The sequence below is a fragment of the Cavia porcellus genome, unplaced genomic scaffold (assembly GCF_034190915.1).
Source record: "Cavia porcellus strain 051 isolate PalLab524CR breed Dunkin Hartley unplaced genomic scaffold, mCavPor4.1 scaffold_8, whole genome shotgun sequence".
In the NCBI taxonomy this organism is placed as follows: Eukaryota; Metazoa; Chordata; class Mammalia; order Rodentia; family Caviidae; genus Cavia; species Cavia porcellus.
The window spans coordinates 71855329-71882328 of NW_026947491.1; the positions used below are offsets into that span (position 1 = coordinate 71855329).

The window sequence follows — 27000 nt, forward strand, 5'->3', positions numbered from 1 at the left end:
CAAAATGTTCAAAATGTTGTAAGTTCAAAGTAAGTTATATGTATTATATTATTTATTATAGTACTGCATATTATAATACACAATTATATATATTATGCTATTATATGAATTTTATTTACTAATAAATATTGGAGTTTTGTATATGCTTTCACTGTAATTGTAACTGTTCAACAAATAACTCCTTAAAATAAACATATCTAAATATTTATTTTAGAAACACTCAACAATGAGTTGTCTTGTTACTTATTTACTGATAAAATTATAAATGATTGATAAATTTGAGCTATAGTAATAAAATTTTAAAAATTACCAAATCAAAATTTTAAAAAAGTACCAGTGAGTACTTAATGATTGAGCCTTCTGTAAAAATTTCCATATTATTAAATTAAAAATTTTTAATTTTAGAAGTTGTTTTTATTTTTAACTTTTATATTTTTTTTTTCTTGATACTAGGGATGCAACTCATGACTGCACACTTGCAAGGCAGGTGCTTATGCTGCTGAGCTAAATCCCTAGCCCCTAGATGTTACTTTTAAATTCTAATGTAATCAATCGCAAATCTTTGTCTTATTTAGGATTGCTAGTGAAAATATCCACAAATTTATATTAACAAAATGCTTCTCTTTTTGACATTTCAGAGTACTGATGATTCAGATATATCTGTCATTGCCCAGAACAAGAAATGCTTTGACAATGATATTGTTTGTTCTAAAAGTGTTTTGATTTCAGTTGGTGACACTGAAATTTACCTGAATGATACTCCTTACAAGAAGGTTAGTGAACTTTTTGTCAGATCATTTCAAATTATCCTAAGGTAATTGAAAATATAATAGAAATCATTCGGCCATTTCTCTTTGCTAAGTGGTTACAAGATCTAGATTTTATTTTGTCATTTTAGTTGGCTTTAGTATGTTACATTTGGCTTGTTTCTTCTGTTATACCCCACTTATTCATATTTGAACTTTTCCAAGTTTGTTCCTCTCCACTGACACCATCCTGGCCTTCACAGTCAACTCCTGTCACCTATGAGCCTTCAATAGCCTTCCTTGGGGACTTCTGGTTCTATTCCATTTCCTTCCCTCTACAACATATATACAACACACTGTAGCCAGAGAAAGTTTTCAAAAATAGAAATCTAACCTCTGATTATTCGAGTGTCTCAAAACTTTCAAATATCTTTCTATTGCTCTTGTAAGGACTTGACAATCTGCTGTTGTTTCTCTTTCTTACATTATCTCTTATCTCTGTCTGCCTCAAGCCCATGTTTTTGAAGTCAGTGCTTCTATCATACCTTCACATATTCTAGGTTCTCTTACCCTCTAGGTTTTCATGCAGTGTCATTACCCCTACATGTCTTTCCATTTACCGTATTCTTGTGTAATGTCTTCCCTCCCTCACGAAGCTCCTCCTTGTGTCTTCAAGCACACTGTTAGATCACGTATCAGACTTTTTTGTGTGGTTCTCTGTCTTCCCCAATTGCCTATGAGTTATGTGAGAACTGAGATCGCTGATTTTCTCATTTGTCCTTGTGTTGTTGGCTCCTGCCCATGTTAAAAGAAAGAATAAGTTTCATTCATCTGCTTGTTCATTCATAATGGCTGCTGTACATTGACTTGAGCTAAGCATTGAGGTTAAAACAGAAAAAAGGCACTCTGCTTGCCTTGAGGAACTTGTGCTTAAGCAATGGACACCTTCAAGTAAATAAGGCAGTGCAGTATAGTATGGCACAGTGGGAGTCTGTAAAGCCTAAAAGACCACCTGGAAGAACAGTAATACAATCTTGCATGTTAAGGGTTCCTACCAGCAACACAGACTTGGATATCAGTCAATGTTGACAACACTCTCATTCTATCGCATGCTAGCTACGTCATTTTAGACAAGTTTATTTAACTTTTGTGAGCTGTGCCTTTTTCCATCTGTAAATTTGGGATGATTATAAAAATCTACCTCTTAATTTCATTTGAGGATTGAAATGAAAATATGAAGCAGGAGATTTTAAGTACTGTTTCTCCTCCTTATTTTTGAGCACTCGGAAGTGCTCTGGATGAAACAATATAAATTAAATCTAGAAGACAGTTATCAAGTAGGTGAAGAGAGGGGGGAGTAGGATTATAGTTCAGAGCCTGGTCAGACTCAGAGTAGCAGATCTGGAAGACAAAACACCACATTTGGACAACAGGAACTGGTTTACTTTGGTTGAAGCATGGTGTATAGAGGCATGGATCAAGGGAAGATGTGGTGAAGACATTTAGGGACAGCAGCTGTCTCTCCTTGCATAGAAGCTGTGGGAGTGGACTGTTGAACAAGGATCCTGGATTTGGACTATTCAGTCTTGAAAAGCTTGGCATTTGAATTTTATTTCATAGGCAAGGAACTTAGGAGTTGTGGAGTGCACAGTCTGACAAATGACCTTTAAAATTAAAAAGTGACTTCTTCTGTGGGATCTTAGAATAGTGTCTTCCTAACATGCGGTCTGCAGGCTTCTTCATTAAGATCACTTGGAGTGTTTGTAGGTGCAGGTGTCTGTGTCCTACCTCAATTAGAATGACTCAGGTAGAAAATTAAATAGATATTTTTAATTGTGCTTTAAATTCTTCTATATCTTAAAGTTTGAGAATATAACCTATATGTCAGGCAGAGAGTCCAACAAGGAGGCAATTAAACTTTGGGCAAGTCAGAGTTTCTATAGTTACATTAAAATTCTTTTGAAGTAATTAAACCTACTTGGCAAGCCATCAGCTAGATAATAATTTAAAGGTGAAAGTTCTGTCTATGAATAAAAATGTTTAAAAATACAGAAGAAAATATGGTAAATTTGACACATTTTTGAAATAGTAATTATAATTTCCAGTTTTCACCTGTATGCAAGTGTTAATGAATTTCCTGTAGGCCTTGAAGAATCAAGTGAGAGTAAGAAAGTTATAAAAACAGTTTGACCCTAATAAGTCCACTGTTAATATTTTTTTGAACATCAAAAGTGAAAATAAGTACCACTTATAATGGCATATGGACTGCTCATTTATTTTTATGTGAATGTGCAATTATAAACCAGTCAAAATAGGAGATATAAATGTTTTATTACTTTATTCAAGCCATATTTTAAGTGTTTAATTATTAACATTTTTAACTTATCATTCTAGTTTCACTAGAGTTTATTTAAAATGCTATAATTCTCATGTGAAGTAGAGGTCTCTATTTTAGGCAATTTGTAATACCTTACTCTTCTAAAAAGAAATATTATCTACTAATGTAAAAAGTGTACTATTCTGGAAAGTAAGGATTATAGCAATTGCTTTTGATCAAAAAGGACTGGTCTAGAAGTGAAATGTTCTAATGAAAGGCAAATACAAAAGATGTTTGTGCATCAAAATAGCTGATATAAAAGCAACCTACCAGGGAAAGACAATAAAGTAACAAAGAAATGGGATTCTACAGCCGTTCTGAAAAGTGCATTGAAAACAATAAAACTGGGCTTTATGGTAGAGTGACTTGTAGGCAGTGCAGTTTACATAAATTATGGGGTCTTGTGCAAAATGTGAGGCTTCTTGCTTAAAACAGAAAGAAATTTTCCTTTGTTTCTCGGCTTCTCTAGCTTGCCATGATGTTTCTCTATTTGTTATTTAATGGTGTGCTCTCTTGGGCACACGGTTACCCTGAGGTAAGTGCAGACTCATAGCCCTGTGGGTGTTGCCCTGTTGCTGCTACTCGTGCCCAGCCTCCTTGTCCTGCCCCTGCACTGTGGACGGAGGTTCGTAGTGGCCCCTGGGTGGGAGCAGAGAGGCGCGGAGCTGAGAACCAATCCCAAGAGGTAGGAGGACGGCAGGAAGTGGAGGGCATTTAAGTGAAGTCTCCAAGCTCTGGACCGTGATCCTCATCCCGTTTGACTTCACTTTCACCACACAAAGTCACAGGTAAGAAGATCAGAATTTTAAGATGGCACCTACAGATCGTTGAACCACAGGGTGGACTTCTTTTCTGTATGTGAGTCTCTACCATTGCACTCTCTGAAAGTCTACCATCTGCCTATTTGGAGAGTGAGAATTTTGTCAGTGCAATTAGGAAAGACCTCACTGAGGAGGTCACACACACACAGGTCAGAACTGCTGACAAGGAGGCAGTGATGCCAAGATCTGGGAGAAGAGTGCCTGGCAGGAGGAAGGACAAACACATAAGACTTCTGATGAGTAAACTGCAGCTACAGAAAGGAGGTCAGCATGGGTGGAGTCTAAGTGAAGGAAGGGGATTCCAATGCGGAAGATACCGAGCTAGCTGGAACCGGTTAGCAAAGTGGTGCTGTCCTGGCAGGCTTGATGTCCCTGCCCAGTTCAAAACATTTATATTTCACGATCCTTTTGACTTTGGGGAAAAGCCAGGAGTCACATGGTGTCAGATCTGGTGGGTGAGGACACACAGTAATGTGTTTACACTCCAGCATTTCCACCGAATGGCATCAGCAGCAGCATTCGCTATAGTTTTGATCACATTTTGTAAAGATACTCAGAGAGGAGGAGTTCCAAATGCTTCAGAAAAATAGCAAAAACAGTGGGATGAGTGTGCTAAAAGCAAGAGGGAGAACTTTGAGAGACATTAATGTTAATGCATCTTTTACAGTAATCAATTTTTAATAAGCATTGCTATTTATTTTGATCACACCTTTTATAATCATACATTTGTTCTAAGTAATATTAATACTTTACACTTATTGTAAGTTTAACCTTGGTCTAGGAAGCTGAAACTCCTTTGTGGATGTGACTAGGTTTATTTCAGTTACTTTTGGAAATGTTTATTTTTATGCACTGTAGTATTCAGACTACATTTTTGTTTTTTATTTGGGAAAAAATATGAGCAAAGGATTTTATATCTCCTTCCCATTTTTATTCTGCTTCTGGATAAATTTACTTACTTTGACATAATCTGTTTCTTTTATAATTATGTGAGTTAATTCTAATATGCAAAGTAATCATGTTTAGAGTTCAGCCCTTATTTATAATAACTTATTTATAATAAGGGCTATTATATTTTCACTTTATGCTAAGGCTATTCTAAATTATGTATCCACATTTTTTTTTTGTACCAGGGATTGAATTTACAACCTTGCACTTGCCAGGCAGATGCTTATGCCATTGAGTTAAACCCCTAGTCCCTCCAAATTAATTTTCTAATGTATTTTGGGTCAAATTCCTCCCTCATTTTACCTTTCTAGTATACATACTAAATAATATAAGATTAATAATAATATTTAAATATATATAGTAACTTGTTAAAATATATATTAAATTCTTTTAAATACACATGCTCTGTCACTTCTCTGTTCAGTAGTCTTTCATTATCTACATTTTGAACAGCTGGTAGCTACTCAGTTATGAGTAACATAGTTGCTAAAGGTGTTAGGTTATGCTTAATCCTGCAATCCATGTGTCAGCTCTTCAGTTCTCTTCTTAGTCCTGAAGAAATCTTGGATAATCCTGTGCCCCAGTCTTTAAGGCATTCCTTTAAGGCATTGTTTGGATGATTTCTTCTCTATTCTCATTTCTTCCTACGCATGGCATTGTAGCGATCAGTCCATGTCCTTCCTCTTGCAGAAAGCCTCCTTAAGTCCTTTTTGATTCTAATTCATGTCTCCTGCCCCTCTCTTTTGTGTCTGTCTCTTTTTCTCTGTTTCACTCTGTCCCTCTTTGCTGCATGCGCACACACATACAAGCACTGTGTAAATATATATGTATTGAGATTTTGTTTTGTATTTTCTCTCTCTTGTTTAATTTTCACTGGTTGGAAAGACAATGTCTCCTACAAAATTTAATAATTCTGTTTTTAATAAATATTTGATAACAGCAATGGACTGTTTACATACTGTCATAAACTACTCAGAAACATGAACAAGTCGAGATGTATATTGAACAGCAGCATATATTTTAATATGCATCAGTTGTATGTATTTAATATTAGTGTGCAATTTCTAAGTCTGCAGTATCATTTTTATTGTCTCCTGGACCCATTCCAGAATTCAGAAAATATATAGCCAAACAAGAACAATAGTACACATACAGTTATTGGCAGATATGAACTTAATTGATTTTATATATTTTGTTTAGAGAATATAATATTCTTTGTGTTTTCTTTTTCTTTTATCTTTTGGAAGAAACGGTCAGCTTTTTTTCTGGAAGATAACCCCACTTATCAGCTTTGGAAGGCTGGATACTACATAGTGGTGTATTTCCCTGAGGAAGACATCACTATTCTTTGGGACACGAAGACAACTATCCATATTAAAGTGGGGCCACAGTGGAAGGTATGTCATCTAAGCCCTAAATTTATGAGGTCCAAAAATAATTGCATTTACTTTTTTGATTTTTGGTGAAAATAAAGTGATAGATGTTGTCCTGTATGAAGTAGGTTATCTTTCAGAATTACTATCATACTCTTATGGAGAAAAATTTTATTGACTAGAATCAACTAGAGTCAACTAGAATTCAGTGCTTGTGTACAATTCTTTTTAACTTTCACTGTACTTTTTCCCCCAAAGTTGTTTAGGTCAGCACCTTTCTGCCTTTTTTTTTAGCCTGGTTATATGATTTGTTTTTAATACTATTTTCTTTGTTTTACTATGAATCCTAGATACTTTTTATAATTTTACATAAAATAAAATTATAAAATTTTAAAATGACTCTTATGGTTCCTTGGATATGGACAAATGCATGAAGTCATTATTCATCACTGCAGTTCCATGTAGAACCAGTTTATCCACTTCTACATTTTTCTTGTGTTGCTTCTTTATTGTTAAATTTCACTTCACCCCTAAACCCCAGGCAAAAAATGACATATTTTGTGTTACAGTTTTGCATTTTCCAGATATTATATAAATAGAATTGTTCAGTAGGTAGTCTTTGTTGCCTAATTTCTTTGACTTGGTAAAATAAATTTAAGATTCATCAACATTGTTGTATGAATTAATAGTTTGTTGATTCATAATACTGGAGTATTTTTGTTGTATGTACCAGAGCTGTTTATGCATTCATGATTGAAGAACCAGTCTAATTTGTTTAAAATTTTTGATGTTTTGTATTTTAAATTGATGAATACACTATTTTATTGAATATTTTTATTAAATATTGTTTATATATTTATTCAAATCATTTATAATTTGATTAAGTATTTTAGGCTTATATTTAAAGTGTTTATTCTAAACATTGATGTACCCCAAAAATCTAGTTTATCTGAAATTAAATTGAGATGCATACATATAACCTGTATCAAATTAGAGAAAACAGAAAAGACAGTCTCATGAACATTTGAGATGCACTGAGAAAAAGTTAGTATGCTCTAAAGTTAAGACATGGTCAAGGGAATAAAACCCTCAGGTCTATCCCTAGGTTTGCTTGAATGTTGCACATCTTCGATGAATCTGAAACAGTCTTTTTATTGTGTCCTTCTTCAATTTACATTCTCTGCCATTGTCCATTTTAATTCTGTTTCTCATTTTTTTTGTTGGAAAAAATAGCCATTTGTTTGTTTGTTTGTAAGCAACTGCCCACTTACTGTTGCCGTAGCTTTTGTATGGCCATTCACAGAAGTGCTGACTGTTTTTGGAAAACAGGATAGTTTCTAAGAAGGGAGACCCCACGGCATTAAGCGAGCATTTGCCAACCTAGGGTCATTGTCTGCTTTGCTGAAGCTGAGAGCAGCCTGCTTCACCATTCATGAAGGGCTGTGCTGATCTTCTTTTTCAGATATTAATGGTGGTTTATTGAAAAATACAAAATGAATACACTTTAGGATGCGTCCAGCTTTGTGTGTGTTTTCTGGAAAATCTACGAACTCATATTGATGTGGATATTTTTATATTGTGTCTGCAGTGTCCTCTACATGAGTAATTGGCAAAGTATTTTCAAAATACTCTTACATATGTGCAATTTCACTTCATTGTGGTTTCTTTCGCATTTTACTATACCTGTGTATACTGAATCCTTTTCCACACTGCATACAGAGGCTGTGGCCATCATGTGACATCATGCTGAAGGTTGGCCGTTCAGGAAGTTTAAACTCAAGGTTTTAAGAAGGAGTTATATTGTTGTTGGAAGATGGTTCATTTCTGAATTTCCTCTTCCATCCTCTGAAAGTAAAATTTTTTCACAGCATTTTGAGAAAATCCAATGGCTATCATAGATATAAATAATTTACATAAACTGGTAATATAGCTCAGTGGCACAGAGCCTGCCTAGCAAGTTTGATTCCTGGTACTAGTAAATAAATAAATAGTTCTATGACCCTTGCAATTAACATTTCACAACCTGTAACAACTTAAATTATATTTGTGATTACAACATACAGAATCTTAAACAAATCATTCAGTGGGCCTTTCATCATATAAGATTTATGTTTGTCTATAAACTACATACGTATATGTGTGTTTATATACTGTAATGCAAATTTTATTTTCTAACCTATGTTATTACTAATATCAATGCTGAGATGTTAATAAGTGTGGGTAGGTAAGATTTGGGGGCTGGAGCCTGGATTTAGCTCAGCAACACAAACGCCTGCCTGGCACGTGCAAATTCGCAAGTTCAATCGCTGGTGCAAGAAAAAAAGGGGGAAAAAAAGAGAGGGGAATAAAGATCCAATCTATCCAGGCATAATGGCAACTCCTGTAATCCCAGCACTTGGGAGGCTGAATCAGGAGGACTGCTAAGAATTCAAGGCCAGCCTGACCTACATAGTAAGACCCTCTCAAGAAAAAAACAAAACAAACAAACAAACAAACAAAAAAACCAAAAAAGATTACGGGCTGGTAAAATATTTTTGAGAATTGGAATTAATTACAAATATAATTAAATAAGTATAAAAAATCCACTTTTCCCAAAATTTTAATTTTTTGAGTGATTTCTATTATTTCTTTTATATATGTATATGTTTTAAATCTTTCAAGTTTATAGTGAATATCAATCATTAAATGTTAAAGTAAATATAACACATTTCCTAATATTTTTACTTTAGAACAAAGTGTCAGGACTGTGTGGAAACTTTGACAAATGTACTTCTAATGATATGACCACATCTAATAACTTGGAAGTACGAAATGCTCAGGTATTTGGAGACAGCTGGGCATTAGGACAGGTAAGTTGAGTGTATGTATTTTAGAACTAAATAAAAATGTTTAGTGGTTTTTTTTTCTGGAATATTTTGTTAGAATAAAGTTTACTTGGGCTAATATCTTTATGTTTTATAATAATTCATGGGTGGTGAACTTTCATGTTTTCCTTCTCACACAATCTTGTAACAACACAAGGATACAGATGTTTGCACATTATAGATGAAGAAATTGAGTCTCAGTGAACGTAAGTGAACTGTCTAGTATATATTTCTTGGACAGAAGGTAGCAGAGGTTACATTCAGACCCACATCTCTCATGTTTTCCCAACCATAGCAAAGTGTCTAGTCAGTGTATTTGCATTTCTAAGGATTTTGGTAATTTTTGCCACCTTAAGCAGTGAATGTGAAGGCATAATTTCTTAATGTTTGTTTTTCTAGAACACTGGTATTAGTGTTACATGAAAATCAGTGTGTGTGTGTGTGTGTGTGTGTGTGTGTGTGTGTGTGTGTTGTATATTTACGTATGTACACAGGTGTTGGGGTAAATTTGTAATCAGTTAACCTTAGGAGTAGTTGAACAAATTGTTAGGATCCTTTTTGAAGGATTTCCTGAGATGTTATAAGTTTATAAAGAAGGGATGTAGTTAGAGAATTTCCTGAAATTACTGCAATTTTTTACGTATAGTTTCTCAATAAAGTAGTATTTTATGGAAGACATTTTGAAAAACTCTGTACTAATTCAAAAAACAGATTAAAACTGAAAATTGGTCCTACCCTTGTCTGGTAGTTTGTTTTTTGTTTTTAGCCTATTGCTCTTCCTAGTTGATGAGAATGCATGAGGCCATGATATTCTTTCTGATTGGTTATTTAGTAAATATAAATAAAGCACGGTCTCCTCTCAAGAACTATAGAGGGTAGGTTAATTGATGAGGTACAAAAGTTAACAGTAAGTATATAGTGAGATGGTTACTTTGGCAGAAATACACATAGGTGGAGGTCATGAAGAAGGCGCCCTGCGTGAAGTTTATAGGACTGAAGACACTGAGAAAAGGAAGGAGAAGCTCGCTAGCAGTCTCAGCGAGGCTGGAAACGGTATTGTGCACAAAGCTGGTTTCAAGCTCAGCGTGACTGTGTGTGGGCTAGAAGGTGGCTGAAATGCAGGGCAGAGATCCACAAGGAGGCCGCGGGAGGGTGGAGAGACAATGGTACACAGTTTAAGATGTGTTGAGAGAAGACACGGATATGCATGTGGAAATGTCCTGTTTTGAAATTGAGGAATGCAATCTGGTGTGGAAATAGTGATTTGGCAGTTACTAGTATGTTGAAGCTGCTGAAGTCAGGATGAGAAAGTTAGAAGTCTAAGGATTAAGTCTTGCAAAGAAGGGAGAGAGAAAGAGGTTGGAGCAAAGCAGATAACCACACAGCAAATTGTGCCCAAAAACCAAATAAGGAGAGATCTTTAAGAAGGGCCAAGTATAAACAGAATGAAAAATAGCAAAAGGTCAGGCAGGATGCAGACTGGAAAGTTCCCTTTATATTTAGTAATGAGGAGGTCATTGATGACCTTTTTCTGGGCAGGTTCACAGATGGATTAGAGGAGACAAAAAAGCCAAACTGGTGAGGGATGGGAGCCTGAGTCTATAGAAACTAGAGTATACACCATTCCTCAGACAGCTGTCTATGACAAATACGTAGAAGTAAAAATCAGAGAGGCTCATGCTCACAGACATTATTTTGTAAATATCTGCATTCATGAAAAACTAAAAATAAGTATTATGTCTCCATTGTACCTCTGTTATCACTATGGGTTTAATATTGTCTAGTTTCTTTAAAAGGTAACATATTTTGTTAACCTATAGCCTGTATGGCTAAGGACAGGTGCTGTAGGTAATGCCGATCTAAAAGAATGAGAATGTGTTGGACGCCTCTATCACAAGTTAAGTGGGAGACTTTGATTTGAGATTTTGATTTTAGCTTGAGAAATCACACCTTTACAAACTTTCCCCCTTAAATTTTTTCCAACAGTGTGAAGATCCAAGTGAAATAATGAAACCTTGTGAGGCACATCAAAACAAATTTCCTTATGCCAAAAAAGAGTGTTCCATTTTGTACAGCGATATTTTTGCTCCTTGTCGCAATGTGGTAAATGCATACTCTACTAAACTCCCAAATTTAAAATTGTACTTTTCTATATTATGAGTAAGACAAATAATTTCATCATTCACTGGCTTTGCAGGTGTACTACCTCCCCGTGGCTGAGAGGGTCTATTTATTGGTGTTTTCCTGTAGAGATGTTCCTGAATGTGTTCATTTGTATTTTCCCTCACACTAGCTCATTAACATTGTTCATTTATGTATCAAATTTGTAACAGCCTGTCATATTTTGTGAGATGTTGTTTATAGATAGCATTTTTTGATCATAAATGTTTTTCTGTCTTTAGAGAACATTGCCAAATAGCTTTTTTCTCAACCCAAAATATAGTTTAGTGGGATTACTAAAGGCATGTTTAAAATGATTGTAGAAGCATATTTTAAGGTGAAATATAATTTATCCAGAATATAACTTTCTAAGATCCTTCCTTGCACCATAATTTTAGGTCTCAATATAAATTTTAAATTATTTTAATATATTTGTGAAAATCAAGCAACACTTCTTGCTGTGTATTTAGATATGCTACTGGGCTCAAGGAAAGTCAGTTTTGTTAATTTTGAATTGTGATCTAAGTTCACTGCCTTTTTCTCAGAATAGTACTTTTACTTGAAAGAACAACAACAACAAAAACAAAAACAAACAACTGTGGTTATTGAGACAAGAATAATTGAAAAATCGGTAAAATAAGTCTGTGGTTTCAAGAAAAACATCTTGTGGTACTTGTTGTCTGATAAAATTTGAATTTCTAAGTGAAAGAATAAAATTTTAAAAATCTGAATTCACTAATATGAACTAAAAATTTTGAAATACTTGACTTTTCTAATAGTATAGATGGTGACATTACCAAATGTGACCTGTTGCTATTGTGTGTAATCAAATGTCTTAATATTCTGAGGATCCATATCAATTAGTGCATTTTTTTCCAAATGACCAGTGCATGATGGTACAGAAACACTCTGGAGTAAAGGACCCCTTTAAGGGCAAGTGAAACCTAAGGATTTTCGTATAACAAAGTATGAAGTTAAATGCTGTCATTTCAGATTTCACCCTGTATTTAACCTTAAAGAAAACTGTATATTTGGAGTTTTGAGCTCCTATCAAAGCACATTACAATTATCCAAAATAACATTAACACACTTCTTCCTTTCCAATAATAATATACATCCTTCAGCTGAAACTCAACCCTCCTTCCCAATTCAAACATTATGATAAAGTGAATAAAAACCAGATTTGAGACCCAGTTAAATGCCATTAAGCCAGAAACTTAAGAAATTTGTAAAAAATGTAAAGCTTTATACTCTCCTTATTTATTTATTTATTTATTTATTTAGAGACGAGCTCTCTATGCAGCTTAGGCTGGCCTGGAGCTCACTTTGTACCCTGGTAGGCTGGTCTCAAACTCACAAGGCTCCCCTGTCTCAGCCTTCCAAGTGATGTATTATGGTGTGTACCTCCACACCCAGCTCCCACTAATTTATTTTTGTTTCGTTAAATATTTTTGTTTCATTTCACCAGAAAATTTATTTATGTTAATGTTTGAGTCTATGATTATTTTTAAATGCCTGAGTTTTAATGTCTAATATGGTAAATAAGGTAACCCACACAATAGGAAAAATTTTCTCCAGCTATCCCTTGGACAGAAGACTAATATCTAGAACATATAAAGAACTCAAAAAAATTATGCCTTCATAATGGAAAAGCACCCAGTTTAAAAATAGCAACTAAAATGAACAGACACTCGCAAAAGAAGTACTAATGGTGAATAAATACATGCAAAAGTATCTCACATTGCTGACCATCATAGAAACGCAAATTAAAAGAGCAATGAAATTCCGTCCTAGTTTAGAAAGAATTGCCATCATCAAGAAATCAGATAATAACAAATGCTAGCAAGACTACTCGGAAAATGGATTTCTACTACTTCGTTGACAGTAATCTACTACAGTCATGAAAATCAGTATAGAGATCCCTCAAAGCAGAAATCCCATCCAATCCGAATATTCTCCTTCTAAGTATCTCCCCAAATATGTAAAGACATAATATTACAGTGGCACATACACAGCAGTATTTATAGCAGTACAATTCATGATTGCTACATTTTGGAGGTGGCCTGTATGTCCATCAACAGAATAGGTGAAAAATATAGTGTTTATACACAGTGGAGTACTTATTGTGCCATAAAGAAGGACAAATTAGAGCTATTTGTAGGTAAATGGATGCATTTTTGAGACTATAATGTAATGTGAAATAAACTAGACACACAAGCTTAAGTATCACATAGTTTCTCATATGAGAAACCTAACTATAAGCAATGTCTAATGTAAAACATAGATAATAGGAAGCAGGGAGACAGATCTTTTGCAAATGGGAAGGAGATCAAGAGGCGTTAGAGGTGGGAGGGAAAGGAAAGGAACAGGATGAAAAAGAACTGGGATGTCATGTGCACGTCACAACTCCCCACAAGAAATGACATCATACAAGCATAGTAAAAAAGAAACACTTAAACAAAGAAAAAAGTTTAAAAACCTTGTAAAGAAAATTCTTTGGAAATTTTGATAATGTCTAAGAGGGTAAAGGGGTTCAGAGACTAAAAGTTTGAGGACTGCTATAATAGAGATGCATAAGCGGAGTGCAGAGCCTTATTTATAGAAAGAGTTAGTTTTGAGATATTTCAGTGTTCTTGAAAATATCTATTTTTGCAAAAAAAAAAATCATGCCTTACCTGTTATTCTGAAAGGCAGCACCTGACAGGTCTACTCCTGGCTGTCACTTGAAAATAAAAAAGTGAACACATGAAGTGTCCTATACATAAAATACAAATTCAGGGAATCAAACCCTGCTTCTTTTATAACACTTCTTCAATGGTGTGTTACATTTTGTTAGCTACTTAAGTCTAATTTAAATAAAACAACTGAGTAGATTGTGAAAGTTTTAAGAAATTGTGACTGTCATTTAGAATGTTGCCTAAAAGGACCCTAAAAAATCACGTGGAGTGCAATTTGAGGCAGAATATGCCCATCTTTTCAGTGCCATGTGACTGTGCCAGCAGTGAAATAACGAAGTTCCAAAACTATTAATCTGTTCTATCACAGACGTTGAAATTATTTGTTATTCTTATTACATGTTTTGCTAGTTGTTTGACATGACATTTGCCTAATTATTCCTTCTCCTTTCTGCAGTACAGATTTGAGAGGAGAGCTCTCTAGGTGGCAGTGTTAAGCTGATGATTCCAATTTTAAACACATACCAGTTAGCTTTCTTTAGAAGTTTGAGTTTTCATCCTCATCAGTCCGTACTGAAATTACGTTGTATTTCACTTCACTTTCAGATTGATGTTACTTCTTTTGCCAAAAATTGCCATGAAGATACGTGCAACTGTAATCTTGGTGGGGATTGTGAGTGTTTGTGCACCAGTATAGCAGCATATGCACACACGTGTTGTCAGGAAGGGGTAGCCATTCACTGGAGATCATCCACTCACTGTGGTGAGTACGCTCCTCAGAGCACCCTTAGGTGGAAACCTGCCTAAAATAGCTATGTTTAAATTTGAGTCATTGGTAAGAAAATGGATGGATCATGACACCATAAAATGAAGTAAGACACAGAAACTGAAAATCGTCTGGTTTGTTTTATATGAGAAACCCAAAATATAAGTAATTTAAAGAGGAAAACAGAGATGGTAGGAAATAGGGAGGTAGACTTGTAGAGATAAGAAGAGGATCTTGGAAAGGGGCAACAAAAACCATCAAGATGAGATATGAACCTATACTAAGTCCCCAAGATGAATGAACTTATTGTGTATTACAAATACAAACTAATAATAAAAAACAAAAGGATGAGATTCCTATTAGTTGTTTTACGATTCAATTCCATGGAACTTATAAAAAGATAAATGAGTACACTTTTGGTTCCTTTGACAATGAGAAATCATAGTGTATGAAGAGGAAAAATTAGAGGTAATATTTCTGTTGTGTTCAACTGCTGTCCCTGCAACATTTGAAATATAAATTATGTGATCTTATGCCTGTGAGGTTTTACTATTCTGGTTATAAGAGTTATTTTCTTTGAAAAAATTTTTGAACTTTTATATTTAACTAATTTTTTATTTACTTTTATAGGTTTTATAGGTCATCTGAAGAAAGGTTAGATTTGAACAGTTTCTGTTGTTGTTTATAAATTGTGGTTATAATTGCATACCTTTGAAATAATGTTATGAAATTTAATTAATTATGACCCATCACCTTAAAGAATTTCCTTTGCTCAGAGGAGATTGCTGAATAATACACCACTCTGTTCTTTCATGTGTCTGTTGATAAAAGATCTTATATATATGTTTTCAAATAAGTGGATAGTTTGTTATACAGCTTAATATTTATTCTTTATTTTTCCCTCTTAGCTCTTGACTGTGAATATTACAATGAAGGTATGTAATATTTTGCTGAAGAGTAACATGTTAATATTCTATTAGGTGTATTTTCACATTAAAAGTTTTTAAACAATTTGTACTCTGAACAAAGTATAAATATTTATTACTTGATTTATCACTGTGAAGCCCTTTCAAAATTTCTAAATACTCATATTATGCTTTGTCTTATGAAAAATAAAACTGTGTAGCTTAAATTCTCAGCATATAAGAAACACTCAGTACTATAAATAGTTTTGGAATCATTTGGGTGGCTAAGTAAAGATACATCAAATTATACTTTTAGCATCAGGTATAATGTGGACATTGGTCAAATTTTTCTCTGGAAAGTTAATTTATATCCTTAATATTTTTGGTTCTGGAAATCAAACTCAGGACCTTGTGTTTGCCAGGCAGGCAGTATACCACTCAGCTATATCCCTAGCCTTCCAATTTTTTGGAAAATTTAAAATTTTTAACAAACTATAGTATACATTTAATCTTTAAAATTTTGAAAGAAATTATTTTATTTTTAATTAACAACAACAATAGGGTCTATATTTGGGGTATAATGTGACATTTTGATGATGGTATAAATTGTGAAATGATAGTGTCAAGGTAATCAATACATCTGTCACCTCTATATTCACCATTATTTGTAGTGAGAATATTTAAAAGTCTTTTATTTTAGGTATTTGGGCTGACAAAAAGGAAATGCTGGCATTTATGGCAACATGGATAAATGTAGAGGACTTTATGCTAAGTGTAATAAGCCAGGCAAAGAGATTAATACCCCTTAATGGGATCTACTTTAGATCCCATTTAAATGTGTGATCTAAAGTAGTCAAATTTAGAAGTAGAAAATAAAGTGGTGGTTATCAGAGGCTTGGAGGAGGGGAGTTCATCAGGAAAGACGAGCTGTTGGTCAAAGATTACAAAGCTTCAGTAAGGAGCAGGAATAAATTCTGATATGTGTGACTACAGTTAAAATTTTATTATGCTGCAGAAATCAAAGAAACAAAATACAGATGTTATACAAGGAATTAATTTTGCCATCAGGATAGGAGAAAATAAGTACGTATTATCAGAATGAAAACTTACTAATGATGATGAAAACCTCTCTCTCTCAGCATCAAGATGGCTGTGATGTCTGAGAAAATATGCTGCCTGACACTGAGACGTAATAGAGAAAAGGCAGAATTATGTCTTCTGAGAAAATGCCAAAAGATCGCAGATTAGGGGTCTACTTTTTGTCAAAGTTATTCAGTGATGAAGGCATAGTTACCAAAACCTAGTTCAGATGACCTAAGAAGCAGTAAGTGGACCAGCTCTGGGTCCATGGGGATGGATGGGTAAGTTAGGGTAACTGTTACAGGAGATCAGGAACAAGCAGTCAGTCTGTAGCACAGAGAGATCTACCAGGTGTAAATGTCTACCAGAGGCTGAGGAGGCCAGGTGATTTTAGAGAAATAGAACTGATGAATTAAAAAGAAAATGGTCATTTCAGCCTTTGTTGTTTTTGTTACATTTTATAGAAGTTGATAGATGAGTAAAGTTTAACATTAAAAAAAAAAACTTTGTGTGAAGAAAATCTAACCTAAAATGTTTCCTGTGCAATATTTTAAATAAACAGGTAGACAGAGACAGATAGACAGACTCACAGAGTGAGGGGGAGAAAGCAACAGAGAGGGGGATGAGAGAGAGAGGAAAGGTGAAAGAGGGAGCCAGAGAGGGAGAGAGAGAGGGAGAGGAAAGATTCCATATCAGTTCTTTGGATCCCATGATTAAAATGCAGTTAATCGTGTGTTAAAGTTAGCAACAACAATAATATCAATTTTTAAAAATGTGTTTACTTTTCCTTTATCAGTAATTTAAACTTCAACATATTATCAACAATTTTCAGAAGGGGAAATCGAGGCACAGAGAGATTAAATAACTTTGCTCAGGTCATTTAGCCAACACGTGTTCCTAACCCTAAGCCAGCACTTACAGACAATCTGACTTCATAGCCAGTGAGCTTGCTGTCTGTGCCTCGGGCCAAGTACATAGTTAGCACGTCCCGATGTAGGGGTGATCACCAAGCATTGTTATCCCATGATCTCCCTAATGCACACAGACATTGATCTGAGTAAACCCTGCAAAATCCTCCTCACTTAAACATTCTTGTTTCACGCAGCTCTGCTGTAAAAGTCTCCATCTGTGCCTTTGTCGTTTTTGGCATTCCTTCTGCAGCCCACTGGACCAGCATAGAATTTTCTATGCATACTGAATCACTGCCTCTTAATGCTTGGTACATTTTGCCTTCTGTCAAGTCTGCTGCACTTCTAGGGATGGTTCTATTTTATGATGTGTTACAGAATGCTTTAAACAGTTCTTCTAGTTCCATTTATAATGCTGTAACGATAACATCAGATGTGAACACAGGGTATTTGGCCTTTCTGAGACACTGGTAAGCACCGTGCAGTGGCAGAGGAGTCTATTTCCTGTGATCAAAGTGATTGGGAAAAGCATCAAGGGGTCAAGGAGGGGGTGGGCAGATAAGAGCTTATAAAGGTAATGAAGTAAATGTTTGAAAGAGATTGTAGATTTGTAGAGATTTTTGATGGTGATCACAAAACAAAATAATTTTAAATGACTTCTTAATTTGTTTCTTCCCAAGTAATTTCACAGTTATTGATATCTTCTTTATACATTTACAGCTGAAATTTCTTTTGATAGTAAAATTACTTAAAGAAAACTCAGAAATAGTCATATAGCAAGAATTTTTTAATGGTAGGAAAATCAGATTACCTCATAATCCCTATCAAAAGGATTCTGTATAATATCTTTAGGTTCATTGCTAAAGGCAGATACTTAAAATGTAAGGTCTTAAGGTTATTATTGCGATAGGTGAGCAAGGACTTTGCTATCCTGCTCAAACTTGTACAATTTTTAAAGTTTACTGTGATTCTATTGAAGCAGATATGCTTATTTCTGTGTTTAAAGAATTACTGTAGGAAATAACTGCTTTCAGTAGACAGTGAAATTATATTATTCTCTGCAGAAAATCAATGATAAATTCAATGGCTTTTATCTCTCAATTGCTGATGAAAACAGTCCTGAAACAATGTATCAACTAGCTGGGAGTCAGAATAAAAGCATTAGGTTTTTGTTCAAGTGGATTTTTCAGATAATGACTTCAGATTGCTATGCTGAGGGTTGTGGGCAGTAAGGGACGATTTTTCTTGGCTGCACAACCCCTCTTTCTTTCTTAGGCTGAATATCTTTGTGGGTTCTTCAGTCCTCAAGTTTCTGTCATGTATATGTCTTCTGGACTTTGTACTATAACTCTGTGTATTTTATGTATTGGTCCATGTATTTGGGTATTATTTACATATCTATGCAAACCTGCATATTCATAAATTGAAAATATTTGCATATTGGACGTTTATGTCATTTTGTCTGACTCTTCCTAAATAATTAGCCCTTAAATGATGAAGATATTTGGTACAATTTTCTTAGATTCTGTGCATTTTGGCTCATAGAGTAGCACCTTGTGTGTTACCCATTTCTAACAGAGATGGTGGATCCACAGCAGCTAGGCTCAAAAACAAATTCTTCACTGTTTCCTCTGAGCTCCAGCTTGGTGTGACAGCAAAGTTTTTCAAGTCCTCATCTCTATTCAAATGAAGCATTTTTTCTCATGGCATATAAATGTCCCCAGAGCTGGATGGTGACAAAGGTATTAGTGGCAGGAACATTTGACCATAAGTTACTTTTTGAGTCCTTCCCTTTTCTCCTGTCCTCAAGGTGGATATTTTAGTCTGCAGTCTCTTCCTGCCTGGAAGAGTTTTCATTCCTTCGATGCAGTTATGCTCTCTCTTTTTCTCAGGCCTGGGCTTTAGTCCTTAAAGGAGAAAATCATTGTTCTCATACTGGTTGAATCTTTTCACCTCTCTCTTTGGGATGGTCCTCTGAAGGTAAAATTATGTTTGAGATAAAAATAAGAGAACTGGGCTGGGGATTTAGCTCTGCGCCATAAGAGCCTGACTTGCAAGCAGGCAGTCGTGAGTTCGATCCCCGGTACCGGTAAAAACGAAAAAGACCAAAAAAAAAGTAAGAGAACTAGGAAAGTGAAATAGACTGAGTACAAGATTAATCTTTTATGATATGACCTACTACCTATATATTAACATTTAGCATAGCCCACAATACAAAAGTATATATATATTTATAAGAAGCATACAACTAATAATTATATAACTTAATATTGATGATGCAAAAGAAACTTCAAATACTCCATTATTTTAAAAAAATTAAAAGGAACAGAAATAGGATTAAAGTCAAACTGACATTATCATAAAATGTAATGCATAAAATTATTTGAATACTAATGAACTGATTTTCCATTCATATATATTTTATAAGAAGAAGTTTACAGAAAAGCACTCTGAATTTCAGGTGTGGTTTTGGACTAACTAGATTTCATTATAGTAAATATTTTCCACATGTGGGAAGACATTTCAGTGCATGAGAAAAGTGAGAAGATTTTTTTATTTTTTGGTTGTTTCATTTTATCTCTCTTTTTAGCAGACGTAATTCAACAGTGAAAATTACTAATTCCCTGAACAGTAAAATATTATATAGTATGTCTGTGAAATTTTTTATACAACTAAGAAGGCATGGTTTTTAGAGGATTATTATTATACCTGGCCATAAATGCAGTTAAATCTTTTATTTTTATTAAGGATCAGGATCTTAGAATATTAGGGCTGCAGAGTTACCTTGATAAGCTTTTGAAAGCTTAAAAAACTTAACATCTAGAAAGCTTAAACTCATCTATCTAGTCCTGATTTATTTATACATAGGTATAAACATATGTATACATCTACATGCACACATATAATTTATATGCACTGTATGTGTTGTACATTCCAAATTACATATTCTACATATCTGTGCTATATTTTAAATTATATTATTTCTGAAGAGTTTAGCTATTTTATTAGTGATACATTTTTAACTTAAAATATTTTTAGGATAATTGTTGCTATTAAAATTTATTTCATGGAAATGACAGATTGGAATGTAAAAGTTTTGTGATAATTTATAACTATCTCGTTTGTATTTGACTAGGACTTGGAGAAGGACCATATATGCTGGCAAGTTATGGGCAGAGTGACCTTGTTCTGGGAGCTAATATGACCAGTAGAAGCATTTTCTCTTTACCAAGAAGTAGCTCACATGGAAATTTAGTATTCAGTTTTATGATCACTCCAGGCCTTTTCAAAGAGAAAACACCATGTAAGTGTGATCGAAGAATTTAGTTTTCCAATTGCATTTTTTCATTCTTCATTCAGCAAATAGTAATGGGGACTCATATGTTTATTTTGTTTATGACATTTTTCTGAGTTCCCTAAAGAATACGGAATATGCCACCGGCCCACTGAACATCTTTCTCTTCTGTGTGCAAACTCATTTATCTATTGGCATATTTATGTTAGAATTGCAGTTGCTTTATATTTTGGTGTCAAACAGGGGACAATTTAAATTCTCCAAGTGTTAATCAGAGACCTTAAATTTGATAATCCACAAATTCCTGAGAGTTAAAAGATTTTGATGTTAGATTGAAGTAAAAGAAAAAGAGCATAACAATATCAAGAATGTTAAATGTGAAGGTCCTGAATCAGCGGTAGATAAAAACCGAGTGTTATGCTTTGGAGGCCGGGACGTCTCTCCTGGTTCATACACATCCTCAGCACTGGAACACGGTGCTCTGTTTACTGGTTTGCACAAGCAGGTCTGTACTACCTGGCACCTATTCTGACTTGTAGTAGTGTTGTCTTTTAATCAAATGATGCCAACCTACATTGTTACTTTGTAGTCTGTCTACAACCTTTCATAGCATGTTGAATAAACTTATGAGATATTCCTTGAATGAATGAAACTGACTTAACTTTCATTTATTCTTAGAAATCTCCAGTTCTCCAGTTAGAATAAATTACTTCTTTTCTGTAGAAAAGAATTCTCTTAGTTCTAAAAGTATCTATCAATATCTGAATTTTTAATTTATGTTGGCTTGGTACTTTTTGTATAAAATTTTCTTTAATTCTTATTTGCATCTTTCAACACTTAGCAGAGGGACTTAGAAATCTTAGGACACAGTAAATGCCTTTGGAATCACGTTGAATTTGATTCATTTATTCAAATTATTATTTCCAATGACTAATATTTGTAAAAGAAAAATCCAAATAACATTTGTTTCAGAAATCAACCTCATATCTCAATTAAAAGGCTTTAATGTACAATAGTGTACCTTAGAAATATAAGGCGAATTTTAAAGCACTCAAAGGAAGAGATTGCTATTCTCCATTTTATTCCAAGCTTAATTTCTCATTACCCATTTAAATATCTTTGAGAAATAGATAATATTGAATAAATAATCTTTTCTTGAGCGGCAAAATTTCTTGCAAGAGCCATGGCTCATTAAGAGCTCACTGATACTGAAGTGCAGTTAGTTGCCTGCCCAAATGGATCTATGTCTTTACTTTCTTATTCTTTTCTATCACACAATTAAGCTGTTGTAGGTTTTGTGCATTCAAAAATGTTAAAGCTGGGGCTGGGGATTTAGCTCTGTGGCATAAGCGCCTGCCTTGCAAGCAGGTAGTCATGAGTTCAATCCCTGGTACCGATTAAAAAAAAAAAAAGTTAAAGCTTACAAATAAAGATATATATTAAAGTCAGCAATCATTTCCTGTGTGAAAATTTACATCCTGGGGTAGTCACTGACACTTGATTTTTCCTCTAAGGACACATTAAACCATGGAACTACCCAAAGCCTGATGACCGTGGAGATTTTGTTATTCACTTCCTTTAAAGTGCTATGCTTCCTTTTAGAAATGTCATAGTTCATTTCTGAAATCTCTGAGACTCATATTAATGATCTATGGCAATTGTGAAGCACTGCTTCTGACTTTATAAGTGCATTTTATAATGGAGATATTGGTGATCTGCCTTCTCCTGAGAGTTCAAGGACTTGTCAAAATTCTGCTTTATATTTTACAGCACTGGCCCTTGTTTCCCTGGAATCTGCTGAAAGGCCAAACTACTTTCTCTATGTCCGTGACAATGACACTCTTAGCTTGGAACTGTGGTCGGCAAATTTAGCCTTTCATCAGCGAGCGACATTCTTTCACCACCAGAGCCTCTGGATTCCTGGTTACAGTGCATTTGAATTATATAGCAAGAAAGGCTTTTTCATCATATTCACAGATTCTACTGTCAAAGCATCAAAATATGATGATTCTGAAGAATTCAAACAATCAAGCAGTTTCAGTATAGAAGGTATATTTCACAAGCTCTTCAAAAAGAGAACAAATGTGTAACACAACGATAATTTTTTTAGTTTTTAGTGTCAAAATATTTTTTACTGTGTACAAGCAGATAGTTTTATGACCTTCAAAAGTTTTTTTCCTCTATTCTTTGGTTTATTCATCTGTGAAATAGGAGAAATAATATGTTTCATTCTGCTTGTGATATTAATTTGAAGTAAATTGCTTAGAAGAACACTGAATAATTTTGATTATAATTATTACCTCAATTACTATCACTTTTCTGGACTTTGGAATCAGAATCCACCCATGGTCTAGTGCTTGTATCTACCTTTTTTTCCTCCTAAAAGGCAACTTCTCAGTTAGCTAATTCTTAGTGATTAGGGCAATATTTTTTAATCTGTTTTTTTTTTTTTTTTAAATTCAAGGTTGTCTAGTTTCACTGATGTCTGAAAAATCTCCCAGGCTTCAGCTGAAGCCTGATGTTATTTGTTAAGAGACTTAAATTTTTATAATTACTGAATTTCCTGAGATTCACAAAACTATAATCACTTTTTAAATGCAATGTTTAAAAGTCATCTTCCATTTCCAAAATCTAAGAGCTTCATTTCTGCTGTTTCCCAATTTGCTTTTTCATAACTAACACTCCTAAAGCAGCTTAAGAACTTTAATCATTAGATTTTTCTATTATGCATAATATTAACTTTTGTAATAATTGCATTTAGTAAATTAGAACCGAGATTCAAAATTCATCTTTTGAATGCAATTCTTGTATTCAGACATTCTAAGTCATGTAGGAGTTTCTCAAAAACCTTGAGGCATTGAGTTCTACAACAATTCTTATGCAAGGGACTTTAAAAAATTTATTTTTTACTATTATTATTATTAGATACAAAATGTACAATAGATATTGTAATAATGAAAGGAAAAGGAAGTGCTCAAAAGGAAAGAACGACTTTTGTTATGCACATATAACTGTATGTATGTTTAAGTGTACGAGATAGATAACCATACTACTAATTCTCTGTTAGTGCATCAAAAAGAATAGTTTGTGCTGTCATTGTTTGATTGTCTGTTCATTTTTTATGCTAGATTTTGTAACTCGAACAACTACTTCTAAGATAATATATAATCTATTACTAGTGTTGGTTTCTTTTTGCAATTATGTATGTATGGTTCTTTTTTGAAATTATGTATTATTTCTATCCTTTTTCTATTTTGATTTTTAAAAATAAAAAAGGAAGAAGATAAGACTCCCAGTACTTCTAACACTGTCATGCTTAGGTCTAATCTGATGGGACATAACAAGTTAGTCAGGCAAAGCAATTTTGCGAGAATCAGCAGTCTAGAATTCTTGGTGAACCAAGCCTCAAGGCTTGGAAAGTCTTCCCAGGGCAGATGGACTCTGTGCATGTCCCACATTTTGCTTTAATGGAAAGCACTCCACTATGGACTTTCTACTCCAGATGCCATTGGCACTGTTGAGCACAAATTTTCCAGACATCTTCTTTGGGAGGATGGCACAGCCTGGGTTATTCCAGAAAATTCCTTCTTATCTCAAGATAATACATTTTGTGACTATTCTGCCATTATTGTGAGAACTGCAAGTTGGAGAGGTAACGTTAGGCCAGCCAATGACAGCTGGAGGCCTGTCTTCTTGTGTGGTGCTCTTGAGATAAGGAGTCACTGACATTACCTCTGTAGCATTACATAGTGTGGATGTGGTAACTACTGGAATTTTCTTAAAGTTGAACTTTTCAAGCCTTTATTTCTTCTCTATGCAGAGACCTCTATTTTTTTCTCTACAAAGAAGTCTGTGTTGTTAGAATCAGACTCAGAAGCCCAACTTGTGATTCAAACTGATTGGTGGCATCACTTGAACCCCAAGATACTGATCTTTATGGACTTCCTAAGCAGGAAATCATAAGGCTCTAATCAGTTAAGAGCCAATTCTCCCTCAAGGGCCATGAATCTAATAATCCCTCCAATCTTAAGATGAATTTGGTTTCCAGAAAGCCTCATTTTCCTTACCACAGTTTGGAATTGAACTCTGCATACAAAGTCCAAGAAACATACTTGTATCCCAAATTCATATTCCTTAAGACTTCTCTTGTCCAAGAGATCATTTTGAACCACTATTGAAGGACTTCTCTATGAAGCGGGAAGGCCAGAGTTTTAGTAGATTTATCAGGAGAAAAGTCTTCAATTAAGACAGATTTTATGGCTGCAAGCACGCATTATTTAATTGCATTTGTTTATTCTTTTGTATTCAAACAATACTGGTACAATTCTTAGAGAAGAGCAGCCATGGAACAATCTCTAGATTTATAGTTTTGAAATGTGTACTTGGTCTTGACATTTTCCTAGTTGTTTGAAGTTGTTAAGTCTTTTGGATGCTTTAATTCTCAATTCTTTATTTTTAGATTGGAAATAATATCTACTCAACAGAGTTGCAAAATGGATAATACAGAACAGTAGGCAAAAAATTATCTTGCAAAAAATACAGTTCCAAATATGTGTTTGGTACTATTATAATATGAAGATTAATGAAAACTTATTAAATATAGAGAAAGAAGATTTTAAATTGTTCTTATTCTCCTCTAACATCTTTTTAAAAAATCTTTGGAAGAGAGTTTTATATTTGCATATTTAACCTGATCAAAAAATGTTTTACTCACCAAGCAATTACAATATTTTTATTCCATAGCTTTGACTTTTCTGTACTATAATGGCAAAGGAGAGGCCAGAGCTAAATGTTTATGTCATAAATTATTAGATTTCACATTGTACACTAAAACTGTGAAAATATAAACTTTGTTTTTTTTTTCCTCTAGAAATCCAGGCAGCAGTGCCTTACAGGAGGATGTGTGAATGGAGATACGAACCTTGTGCCACTCCTTGTTTTAAAACATGTAGTGACCCTGAAGCCCTAGCGTGTAAATTTCTTCCACCGTAAGTAACATTTACCAATTGATGAGCAAACTCCAGTTTTTTGGGGGAAGAGGGATCTTTCTGAGATGGGGTCTCACTATACAGTTCAGGCTGGCCTTCAACTCATTTTGTTGTGCAGGCTGGCCTTGAACTCACAGCAGTTCTCCTGTCTCAGCCTCACAAGATCTGGAATTGCAGGCAGGTGCCACCCCCCTAGCAAACTCCATTATTAACAGATCCTGTTCTCAGTGAATTTTGTGTTATATTTAAAAGCAGCCATTCTCAAGAAGAATTTGTGTTTGATATGTAGTACTGTAATTCGTGAAATTAATTTTAATCAGAACATAGTTATTGAGTATCTGTTATGTGTTAGGAAATCTTCTTGCTCTAGAGATGAATGCAGAATATAATAAAGTACTTGCTGTCCTGAAGCCTACACATTTTGGGGTATGTATTGGTCAACTTCCCCACTGTTGAGGTGCCATAATTGACATCTACAAAAAAGGAAGAGATGTAGCTCATGGCTTTAGAAGATTCAGTCCGTGGTACGCTAGCTCCAAGGCAGGAACACTGTGCAGAGCAAAGCTGTTGAATTAGTTCATGGTATCTGGGAAACAGAGCACATGGGAAAAGACACCAGAGAAGAAGGGGCCAGGGAACACATACAGACCTCAAGTTAGACTTCTGTGACTCACACAAACACATCCAGAAGTGTGCCTTACTAATCCTTTAGGCAGCTCCCAAGCCAATCAAGTTGACAATTTAACCATCACAGGGTTGAAGCAAAACAGAAACAAAGATTTAAATATATAATGCAGCCTGTGGTTAGATGGCAATATGTGAGGTGGAGAAAATTAAAATAAAAGAAACAGAAAAAAATAAGATAAACCGTGTGTGTGTGTGTGTGTGTGTGTGTGTGTGTGTGTGTGTGTCTATTTTAGTGTGTATGTTTGCTAACTAAAATTGGCCAGAGAAGAATGTACTGACAAGGTGAGGTCTAGTCAGAGATCTAAAACAAGTGAGGCAACTATTTATGTGGATATTTGGGGATATCTTTTGGCCTGAGAACAGTGCAAATGTCCTGGGGTGGGAATGTGTTTGATGTATTTTAGGGT

At 34.5% G+C, this 27000-nt stretch overlaps 1 protein-coding gene across 1 annotated transcript in view; it reads left to right on the top strand.

Moving 5' to 3' along the window:
• The window catches only part of Otogl (otogelin like), a 156748-nt gene that overhangs the window by 83997 nt on the left and 45751 nt on the right, over positions 1-27000 (top strand). Inside the window, exons 28-36 of the mRNA XM_063255199.1 lie at positions 639-773; positions 6140-6289; positions 8995-9114; positions 11116-11232; positions 14571-14727; positions 15639-15665; positions 20760-20927; positions 22689-22967; positions 25789-25906. Coding sequence (XP_063111269.1) covers positions 639-773; positions 6140-6289; positions 8995-9114; positions 11116-11232; positions 14571-14727; positions 15639-15665; positions 20760-20927; positions 22689-22967; positions 25789-25906 — 1271 coding nt within the window. The remainder of the gene's footprint in view (positions 1-638; positions 774-6139; positions 6290-8994; positions 9115-11115; positions 11233-14570; positions 14728-15638; positions 15666-20759; positions 20928-22688; positions 22968-25788; positions 25907-27000) is intronic.